Here is a 24405-nt window from a genome sequence, read left to right on the forward strand (position 1 = left end):
CAGCCATCTATCAAAGGACGCGGGGATACGCATACCTCAAATATTTACGGTGCCTGAGCTTTGAGACCGAGACAGTTCGTTCACATCTGCGCACGGGCCACTTTTAAAACATCAAAATAAACCATCTGGCTGCGCAACTGTTTCTAATTACTCCCCTGCTTAGACTGTAAACTTCAGGGTTTGGCACCGGCCTCCCTCCCAGAGCGCTGCCCAAATCCAGCTCCCAGGCAGCTAATCAGCGCCACTGCGGCGCGGGGGGAGCAGCCCTGGAGCCGGGCTTGCCCAGCTAACAGCTCTCTGCACACCCGCCGGCTCTGTCTGTCTGTCTGTCCTTCCATCTGTCCGCAGGAGGCAGTGGGAACGCAGCCCGGCACCATGTGTACACGGGGGCTGCCGGGGCTGGCACTGCTGGTGGTGGCGGTCACCTCCCTGCCTGGCCTGCGCCCCGCCGCCCCTCCGTCCCTGAGGTAAGTGTGGCTATGAAGTGACCATGAGGGGGGCTGGCACCCTCCTGACAAATTGGGGTCAGGGTGCGGAGGGCATGTTAGAGGCGATCTGTGAGCTCTGCCCCCGCCTGGTGCCCTGTGGCACCCAGGGAAGGTGCTTGGGATTGAGGAGGGCATGGACGGGTGTCGTAAGGGTGTCAGGGCTTTTTGTTGCCATGAGGTGTTTCCTGTCTGAGATGGAGATCTTTTGTGCAGTAAAGTGGGGAAAAGTTGGATGTTGATGGCTGCTTGTACCCAAGCTGCCAAATCCTGCTGCCTGAGTAGAGCGAGAGCCTAACCACAAATCCATGCGTGTTCCTGCATCTTCATGTGTCAGCACAGCGGGGTGTTTTTCCCTTTGCTCTTTGCCTCCACCAGGGCCAGCACCTGTCTGTGCTTACAGCCAGCATCAATTTTGCTCTCAAGCATGTAACATCTAGTGTCTGAGAAGTACTAACCTGGATCCTCAGCATTCCCTAGCGCTGTGAACACCTGTCTTTGGCACCTGAAGTTGGCCAGTCCTTTGTTTTGTTTTCCTGTAATCCTGATCCTAATGAGGCAATGTTGATTTTCCTTGTGTATGTCCTGCAAGTCCTGATCTCCATTGCATGGTACAATCCAGGTCTCACATCTGGATTCTCCTGAATTTATTAAAAACATAACCACTAACTATACTTTTACATGGAAGTCAGTGATTACTTCTGTTTCTGTTTGGATGAAAGCATAGATCCTCTCTATCTGACAGACAGAAGACTGCAAAAGGATTACTTTTTCAAATATATTCTAGTAGAATCAATCATAGGCTTGCTTTTTGGTATTCTGTATTCCAGTTACAGTGCCTAAATGTTTGGATGTATATGTCATTTTTAAAGCTTTTGGGATAATTCAAATCAAAATGTTTCATGGTAGATAATCAAACTCTATGTGTATATGCATATATACCAGATAGGCGTAATGAAAATGATGAGCCTATTGCAGTTTAACATGGCAATTACAATACAGCATAAGCATTCCTGCACATAACAACGAGATTTCTGATGAAAGGGAAGAAAATTGGGTGATTTGAGGCAAGTAGTAGTTTACAACCATAAACAAAGCTGTGGTGTTAAAAACAGGGCTTTGGAGAACAGGTGAAGTCCTGACAGCGGGGTGGTTTCCTCCACAGCCCTTGGCTTTGACTACAGCTTCTCCTCTTTGCTGTCCTCCTCAGGAGCGCTTTGGGCAGTCCTGCTGCATGCCGCCTGTCCCGGGCCGAGGCAGAGCTCAGGTGCCGCGTCCCTGGGGGGCAGCTGTGCAGCGGCAGGGGCAGGTGCGACTGTGGAGTCTGCATCTGCCAAGTGACGGAGGCCGGCAAATACTACGGTCCGCTGTGCGAGTGCCATGATTGGGTGTGCGAGACCTATGACGGGAAGATCTGTGCAGGTAAGGAAGCCACTGGGGTGACTGACGCTTTAGAAAATTATGAATACGTGTCATAACCAGAAATATGTTGGGAACACAGAATGAAGATACAGTAGAGACATAGCTATGAATGCATCCCTGGACCATAGGATCATAGAATCTCAGTATCATATCAGCTGGAAAAGACCTTCAGGATCATCAAGTACAACCATAATTTAGGATCTTTTTAACCACTAATTCAGATCTTTTGGACAGAGCTTCATAACAGAGGAAAGTGGGGAAACTCTGAATGGGGGGTTGTCGGCACATCCAAGAAGATTAAAAGATCTAAGTCAAAGGCACTGTCTCTGCCATGAAATGTGACTTTACGCATTTTTTTAGCAGCAAGGGCAGAAGTAGAAGTATCATTGGTATGGAGACTCTGCAGACAGTGTTTAGAATCTAGTGTGGGATGTAATACTGCTTGTTTGTGTTTTTTTTTTTTTTTCTTTTTTTTTTTTCCATGTAATATTACCACATTTGAACCGCTCACCTAATAATAGTGTGCAGTATCTACCAAGGCCTTAAACTATTGCTGAGCAATCGTTTTTGTCCTGTAATTTTTTACCTGAAGGCTTGCTGTAACAGTATCACACTATGGGTATATATATAAAATGCTTTTTCTCCAGTAGAGATAATGTTTTCAAACAGAGACTTAAAACAATGTAATTGTGTTGCGGTTTCTGAGATTTCCCCGCTGACACTGTATTCTTTAATGGCAGATGAAATAACGTACATTTCTGGGACAGATTTTAGTCGCTGCCAGTTGCTGGGACGCATCGCTTGGTTTGCATCTAAACATTATCACTCTTTCATCTTTCCAGCTGTCTTTACTTAAGTTTCTGGTCTATTTCTGTCAGATTTTTGATATATACATATTTTTAAAGCAGCTTAGAATAGGATTTTAGAAAAGAACAGGGAGAAGAAATGCCATCACATTCCTCAGGGGATTTGGTCTGGAACTTGATGAAAGGGGCCACATGGACACTTCATTTCTAGTGTCCCTGCTTAAACAGCTTTACCAGATTCACATAAACGTGTCATTTTTCAAGCCAAAAACTGCAATTAGGTCAATGGGAATGTTACTGGAATTCTGCTAGCAAGAGGATAATACAAATGCATTCCAGCAGTGGGTTTGGCAAATTTTGTAGGAAAAAAAGAGCAACTTATTTTAGCAACAATGTAGCTAAGAATAAGTCCAATAATAACATGAGAAGATCAAGAATGGGATTATAAGAAAAATGTTTGTATTTGGCACCTATGACTTCAGAGTTTTATGGAGAAACTGATTTGTAGACTCTCCAGTCAGCAATGTAAGCCCAGTTACATAACAAATATCATAGGACCACTGCTCATGTCAGTGCTTTGCTGTCCCAAAGGTGAATTTTCTGATCAGTGCTGTGATTTCAATATGCTTGGCATTGTTGCTGGGGGAATTGTATGAAGTGAAACTGAAAGCTCCTCCAATTTTAATGCTGTACTGCAATCTCAACTGTTCTGTTCCTGTTAATGTCATGAGCAGTGGCTGAAACTTTTGTCAGTGCTTTGATGGGAAGGAGTGCTGACAGGATAAACAAAATCAAGAAATTTCTAACAATATTTAGCTTTTGTGTAGCACTTTACACATCAGTTTAAAGATGCAAATGTTAAGTGATTAAATGTGTTTTTAAAAAGCAGTTTTTGTAGTTGTCACCTTTTCTAGTTGGAGTATGGAAACAGCATTACCACTGAGATGTCAAATAATTAAAATTCACTTCTCTGCAGAGAAAGCAGTAAAAAAAATCAGTACAAAGTTATGGGGAGGGAAATGGCTGCTAAGGACTTAATTTTTTGCTAGTTCAGCTTATATTATTATTATTATTATTATTTTTGTCACTGGTGCTGAAAGTCCATATGACTTTGTTGGAGTCCAGGGTTAACCTGCACTGCAGGAGAGCAGATCACAGGTAACTTCTTCAGGGCTGAGAAGCAGAGTCTGGATCCAGCCAGTGGAAATCCTGCTTCCAGGCTGTGCTCACCATCCTCTTACACATTTCCAGATAGTTAGCTTTAGGATGGGTGCATATGGGAGAAGAGGATAATAGAAGAGATGGTCACATCTACTGGAACTGGCAGGAGGCTGGTCCTTATGTTGATGACTAACAACCTTTCATTCCCCCCAGAAAAAAACCCAAAGGCAAAGTTTCAGGAGTAGTGCCTTGTCATGTGGTTGGCATCAATAGACACTGATCCTCAAAGACCAGCATGACTGCATTTATCTTCCTAACTATCCTGTAATTTTGTTGCATGGCACATCAGAGAAATGTTGTCAATATTTCAGTTTTAATATACCAATCCTTGTGTGTATGCCAAGTATGGGGAATTTCACATTCTTGTCTTCATATTCTGAGAGCAAACTTTGCACTGGTACCACTATTACATTAATTCACTGTGTGAATCTACAACTCAAGCATCCCGAGAAATCTTTTCTGTTACTGTATTTCACCACTCTTAAACAAATTCAATATGTTTCAGCAGAAAGAAAAATTGTGTTGACGGTGACTGACCATTCACTGAACAGTATCTTCTGATGTTTCTTAATATTAGGTCATCAAGGTGGTTTCCTATGTATGACATGCCTTTGTTTCTTTGCCTTTTAGAGGCAAGGACTCAGTTATGAAATTATATTCCTTTTAGGTGAATAGCCAAAGTATCTTACCGAAGTTCTGTTCCTGTTTTATTTTTTGCTTCTCTTTTCTCTATTTTTAATTTGATATCTACTGTGCTATTTCATTGCTAGTCTCTCCTGATGATTGCAATAACAATAGCTGCCGAGTGGTACCACATGCAGAACTTCTGGACACTAATTGAATATTCCTCTAGAGAGCCACGATATTTGAGATGAATGTTGTTTCAAATGAGCCACTTTTCACCCTGACAGAATGATGACTTTTTCAAGTGACTGATGTCTAATCACTGGTGATATTCATATTCTGAGTTGGACAGACAGAGTTGTCTGTGTCACTAGAGCCAAGGACAGTTATCTTGGTGTTTCCCTGCCAATCAGTTCAGACATACTTTAATTTCCATCTCCTGTCCCAAGCTAAACAAAATACTCAGTTGCTCAGTATGCAGCTCATTATCTTCAACGCACTTTCTGGGTCAGATCTGCTTTCTGGACCACTTGTTGGAAACCCATATTCTAAGGAGGGAAAGCCTGAAGATAGATGAGATGCCCATCTGTTTATCTGTTGCTTTTTCTTATCACAATGGAAAATAAATTATGCCATGAGTAATGAAGAAAAGCAGATACAAATGTCTCTCTCTGTCCTTTCACTCTCCCTTGCTTGACACTTTCCTGCTGTATTTCCCTTCCAAGATGTTTCCAGGTGCTTTGGAGGGGATAGTGATCAGTTTTTTCTTTTATCCCACTAAGATTGATAAAGCAGTAGGTGATTTTTCAAGGAGTTAGAAAAGAAGAACGGAGAAACAAAGTGCTGGAGTCTTGAGTCATTGGGTACTCTATCCTCCTCAGTGGACTTTCTGTCTGCCTTTTTGTCTGCCTGCTCATGGAATGCAGAGGAGAGAAAAGTCCCAATACTGTAATTTTCTTTGCAATGTTGGTGACATCTTTATTTTGTCATTTGCTGTTGGTTTTCAAGGAGAAGACAAGAGTAGGAAGACTGCAAGACAATGAATCATAATCCCAAAGCATTTATGCTTCATTCAGGGCAGACAGTGTATTTGATGCTGTTTATTTTCAAATAGTAGTTTTAACCTTAGACAGTTTCATATTGCCTCAGGCTTTCTTAACATAAGCAGAGCCTGTGTTGTGTGCAAAGGAAAATGGAATGTGGCATGAATTCCCATCAAACAGCTGCTTGACACCTATTTTTCTTTGGTATTCAGAATAGAGGAAAATCAATTTTAATGGATTTTTTTTTTTTTAGTTAATCCTTTCTAATGTGCCTGTGATTAATGAAGATAGAAAAAGTAAACTAAGCATAGACGCCTGTAGCCAACTGGAGTGGGAGCACTCTAGGTGTTCCTAGAGAACAGACTGTGGAAATTGCCAGCTGGAACATGACAGAGTATGATTTCACTGCTCATAGCTAGTGAGATCAAGGGGTAGGCACGACTGTGACAGCAGAAAGAAAGAGTGCAATGTAAAGGAAAGGATCCTCTTTGCTCATAACTAATTGAGCACCTCTGTTTTTCCATAGTTCTTAAGATTTGATAAACAACATTTTCCCCCTTCCAAACTGAAGTACTTTTCACAACTACTGAATAATAGTAGCACTGCATGATTTACTGCCATAAGCAGTTGCTGTGGGAATTTCATTGTCTCTGCTCAGGCCAGTGGAAGATTTTTCTGACTCTTTCTCTGAAGCTCTAGTTGCTGTAAATGCTGTACCTATTTGAGGACTAGTTCAGCAATGTAATGGCAGTGTCAGTCGTAGCTTTTCACAGCCAGAAGTGCTATCATAGTTATGTGAAGGACAGAAAGATAACAGTACAATTATTTTCCACTCTGTAAGGCTTCAGGATACAAGCTAAATTATGCAGAGAACACAAGTGAAAAATTAAATGGACAAGGAACAGATGTAGAAATACAAGATGAATCTGAATTAAAGTATTGCTGTAATATGTAGTTATGCATCTATGTAAGTTTATTGGATACATCTCTTGGAGATAAGTAGAAAATTGAGAATGGAATTTAAAGAACATTTTGAGCTGATGCTCTTTGCGGGAAAGCTGAATGATGTTTTTAGGCAGAGCTGTCTCAGTTGAGTCGGAAGTTTTCAAGCAACTGTACCTTTGTATTCCTATTGAAGTGAGGTGTGAGATGCTGGTTTTTCATTCTTGCTTAAAATGGGAAGAAAAGCCATCTGTGACCTGCATTGATTGCTGATTGATTTAAGAGTGAAATTTTGAGAACAGGTCTAAGCCTTTTCTCTGTCAAGATTCAGCTGTGGCACATATGATCACTTGGGACACAGCCTCCTAAAATGGCTAAAGTAACATCAGGACAGGAGGCTACCGTCAAAAACAGAGGTTACAATCCTTCTCTGAGTTGATTTGCCACAGCCTGGATTTCAGAAATTGGCTTCAAGTGACATTTCTCTGGAGCAGGGGTTTGTAGGTGTGATAATAGCATATGCATTCAATTCAAAGCAGGCCCTCCAGATTCTAGTAGGAGTGAAATTGTGATAGCACAGACTGCAGTGTGGGCTCGTCGCCTTGCTAAGTGCATGTTGTCCTAGGCAGGTTTACAAAGCACACTGCGTTATCCTGTTGGTACCTGATGTAGGTAAAGTCAAGCAGCCTTGGATACACCTACAGCTGCTGTAGTTCCAAATGCAGCGTGAGCATTAATGGCAGTGACAAGTGAGGCATGAGGAAGAAGCTCAGACAGAGACACTGCGAGTGAGATTTCAAGAAGGGAGGCATTCTGAAAGTGTCTTAATAAAGGCTTTGTTGTTGAATGCCTAGCCATCATTTCAAGCACCTTCAGTGCCTTTCAAACTAAAGCACTTATATGCAGATATTACTCACAGAAAATGTGTGCTAATTTAAAAAATAAAAGTGAGTACAATGGGTAGGAGGAAGGAGAGGCTTTTCACAGACTGTAACAGGACTGGAATGCAGCCGCTCAGGCTATCACCAACAGCAAAGTGGGGATGAGAGCAGCACCTCCTGCACCTTTCACCCTTCTTCAGGCTAGGTTGGCAAGCTTGTCTGTTGCAGAGAAAAAGCAAACCTTTGTGCAAGTTTTGACAATGTAAATAAGTGTTCTGAAGTGGGTTTGAATTTTTATGCTATTCATGGGCTGATAAAGAACTTCAGTCCTTTCTTTATTTTAATTGGAAAGCATGCTCTTTATGACAAAACTGCTTTCACAGACTGAGCTCTTTTATGAACACTTGCGTTTCATTTTCACTAACAGAAAAGGTGGATGATAAATAATAAATGGTGCACTTAATGTGACAGAAGTGATCTTACCTGCTTCAGCCTTGGATGGTTTCAGGAATTGTTCTTATGACAGCCTTTGTCAGATGAACTGACTGGATTGGTAAGATTTTCTCTGTTTATTTTAAGTTTTAGTGTTGATCGCTGGTACGGCAAGGGGCTTCAAACCCTCCATTGCTTCTGCTACTGGGCAGCAGACGTTTTAGTGTAGGTGTTCCCAGTCAGTTTGTCCTGTCAGGGAACAGATTTCTGATTTTAAAAGTTTCCGTAAGCCTTTTGGGAGGAAGGAACACTATGCTAGCTACATCCCAAGAATAAAAGCAATTTAGGCCTAAAAAGGCCTGGTGCTTGCTTGGCTTCCATGCCACGAAAGAGCCCAAAGTATATATTCGGTATCAGAATTTATCAATGTTTTAAATCAAGTGTATGATGGAGGGAGACCTGTGTGGTATATCACAGCTGTATTACTGCAAATTCCCTTCAGAGCTGGAAGGGCTGTAAAGAACAGGGCAAAAGTGAAGGAGCTGGAATTAGATTTATTTTTTTTTTGGCTTTTACTTTCTCTACAAAGATTTTTCTACTGAAAGATTTCTTCTAGGGGATTTTTTTTTTTTTTTGGCCCAAACCATTTGCAATTTCTTCTCATAGTAATAACACTAGATTGAAAGACACATATCCAGACCCAGAGGTGTACTTTCCTTCACTCCTGTTCCAAGCATGACTACATACTGAAAATAATGTTCTTTAAACAGTATTTTAAAAGGCTGTTTCAAAACTTCCTTTCCTAGTAAGGGGGGGGGGAGGGAGGGGTCCTTATACGCAGAGGTTTGGGAAGTGGTACATAGGGAGTGGGCTGAAACACCAACTCAAGCAGTTATATGATCACATTCTCATATGATGAAGAGTAAAGCTTCAGAAGAGTTAATTGCAGTTGCACTTGTCCTCTTTCATGAAACAGCAGTTCCTAAATCTCCTAAGACCTGCTTCACCTGTCTGTCCAATGGAGAAGCAGTAGTGATATAATCCAAGGTATTTTCTCATTGATGGCTTGACGAGTGGCAGCCGGAGTCTTCAGAGACGTACCTGGGGCTTTTTATGGGGAAAGTGACCAGGAATGCCAACTCTGACATTGGTCTGGAACTTAGTGAACTGAGTAATAACTTTATGAGGTGGAAAATGTTGCAGCCAAGCACTATTGCCTTGGCAGCTGCATGTGGCAGCAGATGTTGCATCTGGAGCACCTGGTCACAGCATTGTGTTCCTGGGGGGAAAGTTATTCCAGCAGTTTTTAAACTGGAAAGAGTAGCAGCAATGAATGAGTTGTACAACTGCGGTCTGACTTTCAGCGATAAGTCTGAGACCTTCTGTTATAGAGTCATAGAAGTCAGTATTGCAAATGTACTTTGCTTTTTGTCTGTTGCTTTTGTAGTCAGGTAAATTCTGTGGAAAGTGGATAACCGGTAACAAATGTATTTAAAATCATAAAGTGGTCTTGAAGCACTTCATTGGAGTACTTCTGTAAGACTGATACTTCCAGTGACCATCTTTTGAAATAATTTTGTTTTGTTCTTTTTCCAGTTTCACCCACAGATAGTCCTCATCACAAACACAGCAAGTGTAATAAAGCACAACTCCCAGTTTGACTTTAGGAACAGATCCAGCTGACAGCTATCACTGCAAGAAAATTGCCCATCAGCTCCAGAAAGGGTACTTTCTCTGGATGTGAATTGAGAATATAGGAGCAATTGCAACTGAATACAGCTGCTCTCCATTTATGTGGGTTCACATACAGTTTGCATTTGTGGAAATCCTTTTTATTTAAAGCAGAGTGTCCAAGTTTCATTTTTACAATTGTCCTTTCTTATATATATATATATTAGTCTTAGCTGGCCCAGATCTTACTTAACTTCATAAGCCTGGCATGCCCTGGAGAACTATTTGAGCTCTGTATTTCCTGCATCTGTTAATGAAAACCCATCTGAGAACTACCCCAAACGAGGCACTCTGAGAAACTTGTTCCTTCACCAGCTCATGATACAGTGGACATTTCTTCCCTTTCCCCAAAATCTTTTGCTCGTTCCCAGGCCCAGTTTGGGCTTTAGTGCATCATATTACATAGAGGGGCTGGAGAATTTCCCACTGCCTTTTTTCATGAAGACTGCTTAATGAATTGAAGCATAGAAGAGAAATGTAGGAGTATATCAGTATATCATTGGCATTGGTTTTAAACTGCTTTCCTTTTTTTTTTTTTTTCTGTGGTCTCTGTTGAACAAAGAGACTTAACTGCAGCATAAATTTGTGTTTCACAGTAAAAAATAAGTGTACAAGCTCTTTTCAAGATTTATAATGCTTAATTTCCTTCTAGCTTTGTGTATGTGATGCACAAACACACACACAAAAAAATTATTGGAGATGGGATTGGCAAAATTACCAAACCTGAGACATACACTTTATTTGATTTAGAAGTGGATCCTGTCACTCCTCTCTACTATTTGGGTTAAAATATGTTTTAATAAAAGCAAATATAGCTTTTTTTCTTTTTCTTTTTTTTTTTTTTTTTTTCCTATCTAAACAGAAGCCTATGTTTTCTTCTGCCATAAGTCTAATGAAATCAATACAGTTATGTCAACAGAGAATTGGTCTCTAAACATTTCCTTCCTTTGTTTGACCAGAATCTCCAGTTAATAGCAGACAAATATCACAGCAGTACCGTACAGACCATGTCATTTACTTGCAAATGGTAATAGTAAAATAATAATAATGATGAAATCTCCAAAGTTAAGAATGCTTTTAATCTCACCAACATTTTTTATGTGTTTTTTTTTTTTTTTTAAGTCTTCTTCTGTGTATTGTACTGCTATAAGGAGTTACGTGTTACTCAGAGGTAGTTTGACAGGACGTTTACTGAAATATTTTGTCTCCAGACTTGGATTTAGCAGAAATGAGACTTCTGTATGAAAGCATTCTAATAAATGAAAACATAATTCTTTCAGAGTTAAACTCTGCTGTATTAATTAAGGAAGCAGTTACAGTGACAGAACTATCCCAAGTTTTATTAAGTGGTCTGCTGATTTGGAAAGTCACAATAAGATTAAGATTTTGTAATTAGATGAACAGGCTAAATGTCAATCCCCTTTCTCCTCACAATCTTAATGCTTTTGTATACGAGTTCTGTAGGGTTTTGTTTTGCAAATAAGCAAATTCCATTTTAATTTCAACTGTTAATTGCTTAAATGTGTATCTGTGACCCTTACATGAAGGTTAGAAGAATTTTTATTTACAGATAGTACCCAGAGAAGATAGTACGATTTCTCCATAGGCGGTTTCAAAGAGGGATATCACATGGGAATTTTTTGAATTAAGTTCTTGTGGGATAGTATCTTGGAAGCTATATCTAAATAATACAGTAGGCAGAGTTTTAATTTTATTTCACAGGTCCCTAATAAAGGTACTCATAGTTCGTTTTTAAAATGAACTTACTCAACGTGGGTCTTCATTTACCAGTCTCTTTCCAAACAAGTGTGTACTTTCTCTAGCCCTTCTGATGGGCTATTGTCCGCTGACTTTAAGGGTTTCGGGTGGTGTCTTGATTTTTCCTCTACTTTCTGTACAAACAGTGATTGCTAACTGCAGTCTGAACATTTTGCCTATCTTTGATTGCCAAATTGTTTCTTCCTGCCACCACTCCCAGCTCTCCAAGTCTTTTATGCATTTTGGGTGGTCTCTATCTGGCCCAATTCCTTGGCAGTGCTCTAAATTAGGTTTCCTAATCTATTCCTCTGGCTCGTCAAAGAACAGTTTCTGTGAAGACCTGGGTGGACATTTGAGCCACTTTGGCTCTCTTTACAATTCCTTGTGGCTCTTTCTCAGCTCAGTGACCTCTACTGTCATGCCTGTGTCTTGGGACTGTGCTTTCCTGGAGAAGGTGTGCCTCAAAGGTGAGCTGAATTGCCTTGTGTATTCACAGACTTGTAGAAGTTAACCACAGTTGTATGAAATTAAATACTCTATGTTAGCTCATGCTTTATTCATGTAAGTGCTGTTCAGTTGTAGAAACTCCTGGTAGGAAATGATGCTAAACCACTGAATTCTTAAAATAGGTTTAAATCATGTGTACACCACTGTGTCGTAATTTCTCCCAGCTTTCCCCCTTTTCCCTGCCTGGACCTGGTGGCCTGAAATTTTAGAATTTAGTCTAGTTACTCTAAATTACTTATGTATTACTTTTCTAATCCCCCAGTGAGGGCATTTCCTGCCCACAGTAAAAAAGCTTGTCTGAGGGAGACTGTGGGATCCCTGTCAAGAGGGGTGGTTCAAGAGCAGGCTGCACAAATATCTGTCAGGAGTGATAAGCACACACTCGTTTGTGCCTCCAGGCACAGAAGTGGACCAGATGATCGCTTCCAGAGGTCTCTTTGAGGCTGATTTTCTTTGATGCTGCTGTGAAGTCAGTTCTCTGGCCTGGTGCTCTGCTTTAGTGAGGAGGATCCGCGGTAGTATAATGAGAGTTTTAGTCATGCTATTATGTTTCTAAATTGCAATAATTTATTGAAAGGGATGCATAACCATTGTTTTTAATCCCTTAAGCCTATGAACGTTCATCTTTTGCAGTATTTATAGTACTTTACAAAACACAGATGTCTGTTTCCAGTTTGTGTGACCACACTTTTAAATGACAACTACCAAGTCTCTAAGCAAGAACAATCCTGAGGACAAGATTGTTTGTTTAAAGTGTAAACATTATTTTAACAGAGAGGCAGAAATTAATGAGAAGTAATTTATGAGATAGGTGGTGGATTGACTTCTGTAATGAGTTGGGAGCCATGGAAAAACTTTTTATCCAACTTTTGTAATTTGATGGTAATGAAGCACTGGAAGCATTAAACAGAAGCTTTTTTTTTTTATATATATATATATAGGTCTTGTTTAGCTAGATACATTCTTAGTTAACCACTGACTTTGTGGATAATTGGCAAAATGTACAGAACAGTTAGGGAAAGTGAATTGTTGCCATGCAGTCTACTGTAGGATAATGCATACCATGACCAAAATGATATTCTAGAAGCTCCTTATCCTTTTTGGACCCATTAAACTGCAAATAACTTAATTCCTACTTAAACAGGAACCACATCTGTTCTGTATTTTTCACTGGAAGTAAATATGTAAAAATGTTTTGTCAGATAATGAAAAAGGGTAGCAAGTAGGATTACATTGCTAATAAAATTATAGACATAGACCATTTTTTTTTAAGTGCTGGTATAGGGATATGCATTCCTTATATTGTCTCTACACAAAATTATACCCCCCAAAATGCTCATTATATTTGGACAGCAATGAACTGCACCCAGTGATGATAGCTGAAAACATTATCCAGATGGATGGCCCAGCAAAAGATATTGCATTATGGGGGTACAACACCTGTATCAACCTGATTTATGTCATAACAGTGGGAATTTGGGAATTGTGCCTACCATGCCCTTTTTCACCTTAAAAGCACCCAGTTATACACAGGGTAATCTGAGCGCAGATCTGTATAAAGGTTTCTTCCTTCCTTCCCACTGTTGGTCCTCCTGCGTCGCCCAAGCGTGTGGTCTTCATCATGCTTCTTGTTCACATTTGTAGGAAGGAAGTGGGCAGTTCCACACCCCCACTTCAGACTTCTCCTTTTCTCTTGCTTCCAAAAAACTGAAAACTTTGCTGCTTAACTTTTCCTTCAGCCCAGTGTCTGGGCTGAAGACACCCCTACACCCCTTTAGGCGAGCCCTCCATGGAGCTGTATGTCCTTGCTGATATAATGGCATTTTCTGTTTGTTGCTGCTGAGAATCAGTGGTTTCAGAAGTTGCTATAACAGAAATACCTGCAATTCTAGACTGTATATTCTATAAAAGCAAATAACTTTGTGGTACTTAAAAGTATTTTGTTTTAGGGTAGCCTCCAAAGAAAAGACAGTAGTTTAGAGGGTGGTGTTGCTCCATCTGTGCTGCACAACAGCATCGTCACCTCACAGGTGTAGTGATGAAGGCCAGAGTTAAAGAGTCACGTTGTGCCTTGGCATTATGGACAATCCCACCATACACTCTGTTCTTTCCCCTTTTGCCCTGTCTTTCCTCCCTGTGTGAGTCACATAAATGGCTTTAAATGCCTTTCAGTGAGTCATATATTATTTCTGACAATTTTTTTTCTAATTCTGTCCCTCCTTTAATGTCACTATGTACAGAGGCTCTTTGCTACCTAAAAGCTACCATTTCATTTGGTCATCTACTTGATGCCTTTATAATATGCACTTGCTTTTCTTAAGCTTTCCTTTTTTTTTTTTTTTCTTTTTCTTTCTTTTTTTTTTTTCTTTTTTTTTCATAGCAATGTCAAAAACTCAATCTTTTGTTTATATTCTGAACTGTCAGTTTGAATTTTTAAATCCTTTTTCAAAAATGGATCAGACTGAGCATTACGCTGGCTGCATACCTCCTCACACCTTCTGGCAAGCATCAGCAGCCAAGAATTCCACTCTGTTGTGGCTTATTGCTTGGCTGAGAAAGAATCTAAATGCATGCAGGAAATTTAATGTGGTGAAGTGAGAGGAAGAAAAGGTTTGAAGGTTGGAAACAAATGTTAAGAATTCATATACAAGCAGCAGCTGGAATGTATGAGAATACATGCAGTACAAAGTGTTCCTCAGAGCAGGAAAATGTAGGTCTGCCATAGCAGCCACAGTTTTTAAATACTGAACTAATTTTGTGATGATAACATTGACCAAATTCCTAACCCAATGGTTTTATTCAGCCTGTAAGTGAAGGAGACAAAAGACCTTGTGCATGTGGAAGGGGAGACTACACTGGCAGATGCCAAAAATCGATAGGTAAATACTATCAGCTTTCCAGGCAAACGGCTAGGCAGGAAAATCCTGTTTTAGACACTTGGATAGACAAGACAGAACTCTGGAAAATATGTGGGAGAGATCCAAAAAAAGATGATTTGTTTGAATGCTGTGTTGAAACATATTGTATTGGCATTACAAGATATGTTTTGGCATTAAAATGAAATGAGCAGGGAAATGAACATAGTTCAATGTCTTCATTTTTTTTTTCCAGGGTAATTGCTTCTTCCAGAGTGGCGTTTCAATGCTAAAAGCACTTTAGCATGCTTTGTGACAATAAATGTACTTAGAAGTGCAATTTAAACAACAAAAAAAAAAAGTTAGTTTTGTCCCACCCAAAGTACTGAAATATGTAAAATAAGCGGTTAAAAACAATGCCTGCATCATAGCTTTTGAAACTTCTAGGTTTGAAAATCAGAACATTGGTTCTGGTTCAAATGCAGTGATGCTACATGATGAATAGTGCATCACCATCTAAACTCCTAGAATCATGCTTCTAGGTGCTATAGAGAAGCATCAGTGTAAAGTCAGATTGAATTTTCCATGGTTTTGATAGGTAAACATTAAAAACAAAGGCGCTTTGTATTGTAAATGGACTATCAGCATCCATAAAGCCTTTAGTACCATCTGTTCTGCTGTTCCTGTGTAGTTTCTCTGTTGGTAGAGTATGTATTTTGGCCAAAGGTGCTCTTTGATTTACCTGGCTTTCAAACATTTCTAAAGGTAATATAACAAGATTAGCTCTGCTGAGAGTTACTTGGTCTATAAATGTGTCTTGAAACAACTTTTTTTCCGTTTCTATTTGCAAGGTGTTGTCCTAGTGATGTATTCAGATTTCAGTCAATTTTTTTCAGCTACTTTCCAAACACCTAATGATAAGATACGCTACACAATGCTCTCTGAAGACAGAGTACTACATACCATTTATATCAGCCCAACTCTCAAATTCTGTTTTCTCTTAAACATGTTTCCATCTGTAGTTTAACATGGTTGAGACATTTGGTAAGTTTTGCTGTTTTGCACTAAGAGCCTAACAAGATGATTTACAAACATGGGGTTAGTAAATCCATAAAAAGTGATACACAGCTGCGCAGTCTTCTGAGGTTTGTGGGCTTCTCTCTGTAAGTGTTTTAAACCAGTATTGTCATGAACTTTCAAGAGATATATTTTGATTCCTGAGTAATGAAATGTAGTCCTCATAATCCTATAAAAAATTACAGAGTCAGTAAACTGACAGAAACATTGGTATTGGAACAAATAGTACAGAGAATGCCTAGAGGCAACTCTTCATCCTAGAGGATGAGCAGAAGGATTTCATCATAGAAGATGAAACAAGGAAGAAATGAATAGGCATAGGGTTACTATTAACTATTAGAAACAACATTCATTTCTCCTCATTACTTGCCTGCCAGCAAAACATGTGGTGCTTTTAGAGGTTGTGGTGAAGTTAGAACATGCAGAAGGGATTCAGGTGCAAGTAGCAGAGGTTGCATAGGCATATGTTTTTCTGGCAGCAGAAATGATAGGGTTAGGAAAATCGAACGTCAGGAATATTAAGATCAGCTGTACTTAGAATTTTCAAACTCTTCTTACCATTGCTATCAACTGTAGCTATCCTTGTGTCACAATTCTGATTCTGTTGCATGCTTCTGCTAGAGACAGACTCACCTTCATCGTCAAAAGGGGAGTTTCAGTTATTGTTTCTGAAATTCAGCTGTACTCCCAACCAAAAATCCATCACATGTCACAATTAGTCAGTTTTTTTTCTCTGACTTTTGTGAAAAGTGCTAGTTATCTCAAGCAGAAGTTTTGACAGAAAAGAAATGAATACAGTCCTGATATAAACAGATGGTAATACATTTTTTTTGCCTGTGTATACATCATCACAAAGTAAGGCTTGCCCAGTTTCAGTGCTCTTCCTTTTTACCATCATTTTCTAACAGCATTGGTTAAATTGTGAAAACAGAAAGATTGGGCTGGTTCACAGCCAGTCTTTTAGAACAGAATGACTTAGATTGGAAGGGACTTGTGGACCTCATCTGGCCCAGCCTCCTGTTAAATGCAGGGCCAGCTTCAAAGTAGGATCAGTTACTCAGTGTCATCAAAGACATAAAGTCAAAATATATCTATGTGTCAAGCTAAAAAGACTCAAAAGAAGTCTGGGTGAACTGCTGCTGAAATAGTGCTTAATTCATCTGACTCATTTAATAAAAATTAGCAACAGTTAAAAATAATTTTTGACATGAGGAGAGATGGGTTATGAAACCAAACCAATTTATTTTGCCATTTTCTATATTAAAAGTGTAATACTTTTATCCTGAGAACTGTTTTTTAAAGCTCTGTACTTCAAATCAGAGAAAAGCAACCCTTGAGATAAAGATGCAGAAAATAATATTTTTGTCTTCAATTGTCTTTTAAGGAAGGGCTGATAATTAGGTAGTCCATCCTATCTCATTAGCACGGAGTCAGTCCATCTGCCCTAGATAACTTAATGTTCGTCTTGTTTCTCTGACCACTTAAGCCTCTATCAGACTTGGCATTTTCTATTGAATATAAACTAAATGTTTGGGTTGATTATTCCTGGGTTTCTCTGTGAACTACGTGATGAACTGTTGGGCATTTCCTGTTGGGAAAATGCAGGAAGGTGATACATGATACATGGTCCTCAGAAAGCAGGGGAATAGAGACTCACTTAGTCCTGCAATTGATCATTTTTTGAAGCTGTAGGACCTTAAGGGTTCATCAAGCAAAAACAAAAACAAAAAACCCTGAAGGAACAAACATGAAAATTTCATCATTCAAATAAAAGAAAAGAAAACTCTTCTCTCTATTAGCTTAGGACCCAATCATAAAATTACTGTTTATCTCAGACTTTGTGTCTAGTAAGAGGCCATTAGTAATCAAAAGTAGTGACATGGTTCATCACAACTGTATCAAGTTGTGTTGTCACTCATCACTAATGACTTAATGACTCCAAGATTCACAATTTCTGAGGACTTTGGCTGAAGATTTTTTTCTAGCACTTGATTACAGTCTTGCAAAGCCTGCTGCTTTGACACTACTTAAAAACTGGGTTAAGAATTGGAAGGTCTTGTTGCCCTGGCTCAATTTGACTATGGGACAGGTTAATTTAACGTGTCTCATCCTCCCTTCTATAAATGGGATATAATGTTTATCATCCTTCTGTAAAAAAAAATATTTTAGATGGTAATGGAAGACATCCATGGGGCTGTTTGGTGTTAAAAATATCTGCTACATTGATTCCAAATAGTCAGCCTGGGCTTGTCTGTTAAGTCTGACATCAGGAATAAAACTACCAGAAAAAGTTAAATAACAAACCCACCTTTGCTCTATTCATCCATCAGTGGGGAAGTAAACAGTTTGTCTATGATTGCCTGTCTCACTTTTCTATTACAGTCTATTTGTTCTTCCTACCCTGTAATTACTCCATTTGATCTGCTAAAATATCCTGTGATTCACATTCAAACTATTTTCAGAAACACCCTTTAATTCTGGCTTGATATTTCATTGTTCAGTAAATATGAAGAGATGCTTGAGATTTGCCTTATTATAAAGTTCTGGCTAGCCCTGTGAACTTACTGCTGTGTGATTCTAATTTGGCAGCAACTAAAACTGAACAAACTGAAAAATAAGCTAACTAACTAAATAAACTAAATGATAAATTAGAAAAAAAGTAAAGTAAAAACTGAATAAACTGAAAACCAAGAGATGCAGGCAGCAACAGCAGGAGGCACAGGGTTGCCTCTTCTCTGGAACTAAGTAACTAAGTCAAGGCAGTCTTGCTTCAATGGGATACTCTTGCCTCTTCTGACATTGCCTCTTCATTATGAGTTCCAGCTTGATTTTTAACTTTTTTTTTTTTTTTTTCTTGGTAACTTTTTAACTTTCTAAATTTTGCATTTCTATATTTTTGAACATTTTTCACTTTGCCTTTGGGTGCCTTGCACAAGAGGGAGAGTTAGCTCTCTGCCTCATGTGGGCCAGATGCTAAAACCATGATGCTAAGACCAGCTAGGATGTCAACAGGGGTGACCCAAGAGGATGACTGATTGCTTGGCTGCATTGGAGGTGGTGAGCAAGCACAGGAACACAGCCCACCTTGGGCTGTGGAAAAAAATGACTAGTTTTCTAGAAAGATGTAGTGCTTGTGTATGCCTGTGTTTTCCTGTGTGTACATTTGATGTGTTTATCTGATCAAAAAGTTTCACTCCTCATCCTCAGAAAGAAGGCGATAAATGTGGAGCCCCACAGGCTTTCTGGATGTCTCCATGCCAGAGAGATGGTGTCTAGGCTTTGACTGAGGAGAAAGGAGAATACCAGGTACAGGTTTTTGGCCTATTATGCTATCTTGGTAAGCATATAAAAAGCCAGCAAGTTTTGGGGTAACCCATTCTTTTTGCCCTGCTAAGAAACAAGGAATACATATTATATATATATATATACACATATATATATGATCCTTTATATATCAAAGCAGAATAAGATCTCAGTGTGAGATTTTATGTTCATTTTTTAATTCTGAGCCATGTATTTCCATTGGGAATTTAACAGCTTAATGGCTTTCCTTCCTCCTCTCCCCCCCCCCCCCCCTTTACCTTCGTATTCTTCTTATCCTTTCTCTAATATTTTTGGTATATAGTACTGCTAACCTTGCTTTAGCATTACTGAATGTATTCTGTAATTTACTACTGGAGCTGACAGGTTGCTCCCAGGGATTTCTGTGTATGGGGTTTTGATTTAAAAATAGAGTAGTGAAAGGTTATAGGGAAAAAATATAGCAAGACCCTTGCCAAACAAAGTCATTACTTTTAGGACCATCTTTTAAGGTACCATTAAGGGTACCTTAATGTTCTTCTATATAAAGATTACAAAAAAAATAAAATATAGAATATAGATATACATCAGTTGAGTAACACCACAGTACGTTTTCCCTAACTTTGATCAGGAAAATAAAAATTCTGTAGTGCTCCAATACTCAAAAATCCTAATTGCTTTTAACAACAAAACAAACAAACAAACAAAAGAGAAAAAAAAATACTGATAATAGTTTCAGAAGAAACTATTCCCTTTAGGGAAGTCAACAATTTGCTTTACAGAATTATCACTACAGGCTTTTGAATGAACAGTAATGAAAATACATGCAGGTGTGAGCTGCTTATAGCACTTTTAGAAAATGTGTCAGACGGATAAGTATGAATAAACATTAACATTTTTAAAGGACTACATCAGCATTTAAAATTGTTTGGAAAAAGTCGACTTTCAATATATGTTATGTGTTTTTCTAGATTTTCTGCTTTATTTTAATAAACACTGACATTTGAAGAGTATTTTATTGTCCCAATGCTTTTGGTCTATTCTCCTGAAGCACGCTTAAGTAAAAATTCTAACTCTGCCTGTTATCACTCACCTTGTTTTCTTAGAAAAGGATATTTTCCATCTTACCTGGGACCTGTTTCCTCACTTGTTTGAATATTACTCTTCTTACTGTGAACATACTTGGCATTATTATGGCTAAGGTAATGCAAGGAATCATATATTATGTCTCTTTTCATTTGATTACTCAAATAAAGACTTTCTAGCTTAGACTTTCACTTGTGCAAGTTGCTTTATTTAAAAACCTATATTTATAATGCTTATTATATTATTGATTAAAGATTAATAGTTTTTAATAGCAGGTTCCTTCCTTTTATTTCCTTGGATAGCTCTGTAATCTAAAGTGAAATGTAATTCTGTTTAGAGAAGTTGCTCTAAAATAATATTCTGTACTGATTACTTTTCCATCAATATTAGATATCAATATAAATTAATGGAAAAAGTAAACTTGATTGACAGTCTAATTAAAACAAATGTCAAGTACATTGTTAATAATACAAAATCTCAAATACAAAATGAATGGTAAGTTCCAGAAAAATGAGCTTGGGGTCAAACAGTGCCTTGGGAGTGAGATAAATTTTAGGGCTTTTCACTGCTATCTATTGTTCACTTTTTCACTCTTTTCCCTCATCCACTTCTTTCCCTTTAATTACAAGATATTAGTTCTTACAGAATGTAGTCAGGAGAGGAAAAGATGATAAATACTGAAAGACCTACAAGCTTAAACAGCTTTATGTGTTAAATTATCTATTAAAACTAAATTAAAATACCTGAAGTAAAAAATTAAGCAGACAAATACTAGACATTCCTACAAATTAGGACATTTTTGATTTGTAAAGCCTTCTATGTAAAAATAAATAAATAAATAAATAAATTCCTTGATACCAGGAAAAGTCGAAAAGGAAAGTCAAGCAAGATCTACTCCTGTAGTGTTTTTTATCCAGTATATGTAGTGCATCCGTCACATTAATGCAGTCTAATGTACAAATAAAGAAAATACTACCACTGCTACCCCCACATCAGGAAAACATGTGAAAGACAACAGAAACAATATAAATGGAACTGGTGGAATTCACAGTTCAAAATGAATGTTCAGTAATGGAAAGGCTGAATAAAACGACCAAGAATTAGGTAAACGGTAGAGGATGAAGACCGATTCAGTGAAGGAACTCAGATTTGTTTAATGATCAAGATATTGTGTCTATGCTGTAGTATATTCATGCATTAAAACACATACACACAAAACAAATAAACAAACAGACAAACCCTTTCCCATCTAGATTAAGAGTTGACCACCATTAACACTGTAAAAAATTGCGTATGTTTTTTGTTGGAGAAGGTATCCCACAGCTCAAAAATTCCCTGCCTTTTGAAGAATTGAGAGGCTTTTCTTTCTTTCTTTCCTTCCACTCTTGTGGTTTAAATTGGCTCCAGGCATAGACTCCAGGACTGAGATAGCAGCGCAGGCATCACCTCAGAATGGGCAGGGTGCTATCTGGGCCAAGAGTTCACAATTCCAGATCATGCCTGCATTGCCCTGTCTACCCTTAGCTAGATTTATTATTTGCAGTTGTTATCCTTGCCTTTTCAGTCTTGTAGCTGTAATGCCTGACACGAATTCTTGCTTCTTCACCTATGTTAAATGAGGCTGTCCTTCCATCTGCAGAGTCAGGCTCAAAGGTCCACATCACAAGGAGTACCAACTGAAATAAACTGTGTGCAGAAATAATGGATATTTTTATGTTTCAATGTCTTAGGTAAGGTATATTTCAGGGCACGGCAGTAGAATTTTACCAATCTGGATAAAAGACGAGTTCAAACCATCAGTGCAGGTGTGCCTTTCACATGCTGGTGTGCTAAGTTATCCTGGGGCAGGAGAACTGGCTCTTTAGTCAAGAGTAAGTCCCTGAGCTCAGTGTATGGGCAACGACATCTGGTCTCTGCAGTCCAGGCTTATTGGTTTCTACTGTAAATTTATGAACCTACTGAACACACTCCTTTTACAAGGGGAAAGCAGCTTTACAGCATCAGTCTGGAGACAGCCAGAGTTGTTTATTTGCTACCATGGGATGCTGAAGTTTTGTGAGTCAATATTAGGATGGTCTTTAGGGCATATAGCACTAGATCGGTAATATGTCTAACTGACATCAGTGATGCTTGCATGATCCATCTTCTCTGAAAAGATTTCCACTGAATGCTGGTAATGGATCTGGCTTTTGGTGATAAGGTGAAATAGGTCCTGGGAGCCAGGAATGCTCAAGAATATTAAAAGAAGTGGAGAAAGCACCAGCATTTTCATTTTCTCACTAAATTTGTAATACTGATTTGCAGTAAGGAAGTGGGAATGTCCAGTCTTTACCACCCAGACCTGCTTTTAGAAGGAAATACACAAAATAAAGATAATACATCTCAGAGATTCTCATAGAAGGTGGACAATACATGGAAGTTATTTCAATTAACTCAAAAAAGGATCCCTGACAAGATAGTATTTGACAACAATGTTGTAACAAGAAGAGATGATTGCATCTTACTGATATGCTGCTGTTTAAGGATCTTTTGAGAAAGTTGCTGTCTTTATGAGTGGAGAAGAAAATACTGATTGAAATTGGCACTGACCATTAGCAGTAAACAGTCTGTGTGCAACTAGAAAAGTTTTTACATTGGAAATCAATTATGAAGACAATGAACTGTTGAATATGAAAATTGGAAGTGAATATAATGCTGAATAAATATGAACAAAAATTAGCCTTAAATTAAATGTTTGAAATGATAAAAGTAATACTGAGGTAATAGATTTTCTTACTTATGAACAAGATTATTATTTATTACTTAATGTTTTTGTCATACACTTATGATTAGTTTGGCAGGGCTAATGAATAACCTTTCTAATTTTTTAGATACTCTTCAATTAGATTCAGTACCAACAAATGGCCATTCTTACAGATTATATACGGATTTAGATAAATGGAATGGATGGGTTAATAGATGGCTGATGCTATTCAATCCACTTAAATGTGAAAGAATATGTCAGAACGCAGAATAAAATACTGTGGTATCTGCTAATAGGAAGCTTGTTTCAGCATACAGCCCAGGCAGGAGAATTCACATGACGTATTACAGAAACAAATCGCTAATTCATAAATGCAGTTAATGGGGCTGGGAGAAAGAATAGACAGGAGGAAACACTGTCTGGGGAGATATTTGCTGCTGAAATTGCTTCCCTTACAGACAAATGGAAGGATAGTTCCCAAGCAGGGGAAACACAGGCTGTCACTTGCTCAAGGAAGATTCATTGTATCATCAGCTCTCTTTAGCACAGGTTTTGGCTTGGCTGTGAAGTGTTCCTAGAGATTTGTCCTCTGCAGCAAGGAAAGCCACGTGTATTGTAAAGGTCACAAGAGACGGGATTGCCACCAATAGGTGGTGCCAGAGGCTGGCCTCTGCACGAATATAGTGTTTCTCATTGAGGAAGTGAGAAGGAGATTAAATCCCCTTTGTGCAAATTGGGTCCAAACTGCACTTACAATTTCTCAGATAAATAATATACAAAAGAAGCTGGTGCCTTTGGCTTTAAAATAATGGCAAAATTATTTTGTCTGTGGAAAATATGTGCTGGTTATTTAGGAGATGAGTATTTTTTAGTTCTCAGCAGACCCATGTCTCCCTTGACAAGAAGATTTACAAGAAAGTACAATATCTGGTAAAGTGTTTCTGTGGCATTGCTTAGGGCTGAGGCCCTTTACTGGCATTTCTCTAGTGATGACTGTGGGGTGTAGCACAGGGTACTGTTGGGCAAATGCTTCCAAGCACAGAGAGGAAACCAACACCTCTCAACTGCTGCAGGGAAAAGCTGAGAGACAAGGTAGATGTTGCAGGAGGCTTTGTGTAGGATTGTTCCTGTGTTGTTCCAGCTGGGAAATAGCTTGAGGCTGCCTTCTGAGGGAGTTCAAGCCAGAAGACCTTTGATGCTGATGTGAAGAGAGAAGCCACAGAAGGAAAGCTAAAAGCTGCTGATACAAAAGAATAACTGTTTAAACAATACGTGTGAATAGCTGGCCAGATAACGACTTAGCCAGATGGTTACTGGGCTGTTGGACTTCAGATCTGAACAAACTCTAATCCATGGGATTGAAGGGGTGATTATTATACAGAATGTGCATACAGACAGCGAGAGAAATCCAGCTTCTACTTAACTTAACTGGACTTACTGGACTTTTTTTTTTTTTTTTTTTTCAAGGAATTGTATTTCCAGTGTGGTTGGA

The 24405-nt window shown here is 38.7% G+C and overlaps 1 protein-coding gene across 1 annotated transcript in view; it reads left to right on the plus strand.

Annotated features, from left to right (window-relative positions):
• Positions 1-260: 260 nt before the first annotated feature.
• Positions 261-24405, plus strand: part of ITGBL1 (integrin subunit beta like 1) — a 147154-nt gene continuing 123009 nt past the window's right edge. Inside the window, exons 1-2 of the mRNA XM_084506777.1 lie at positions 261-467; positions 1696-1907. Of these exons, the coding sequence (XP_084362903.1) occupies positions 376-467; positions 1696-1907 (304 nt within the window). The 5' untranslated portion in view covers positions 261-375. The remainder of the gene's footprint in view (positions 468-1695; positions 1908-24405) is intronic.

This window comes from Aythya ferina (assembly GCF_964211825.1).
Source record: "Aythya ferina genome assembly, chromosome: 1".
Lineage (NCBI taxonomy): Eukaryota > Metazoa > Chordata > Aves > Anseriformes > Anatidae > Aythya > Aythya ferina.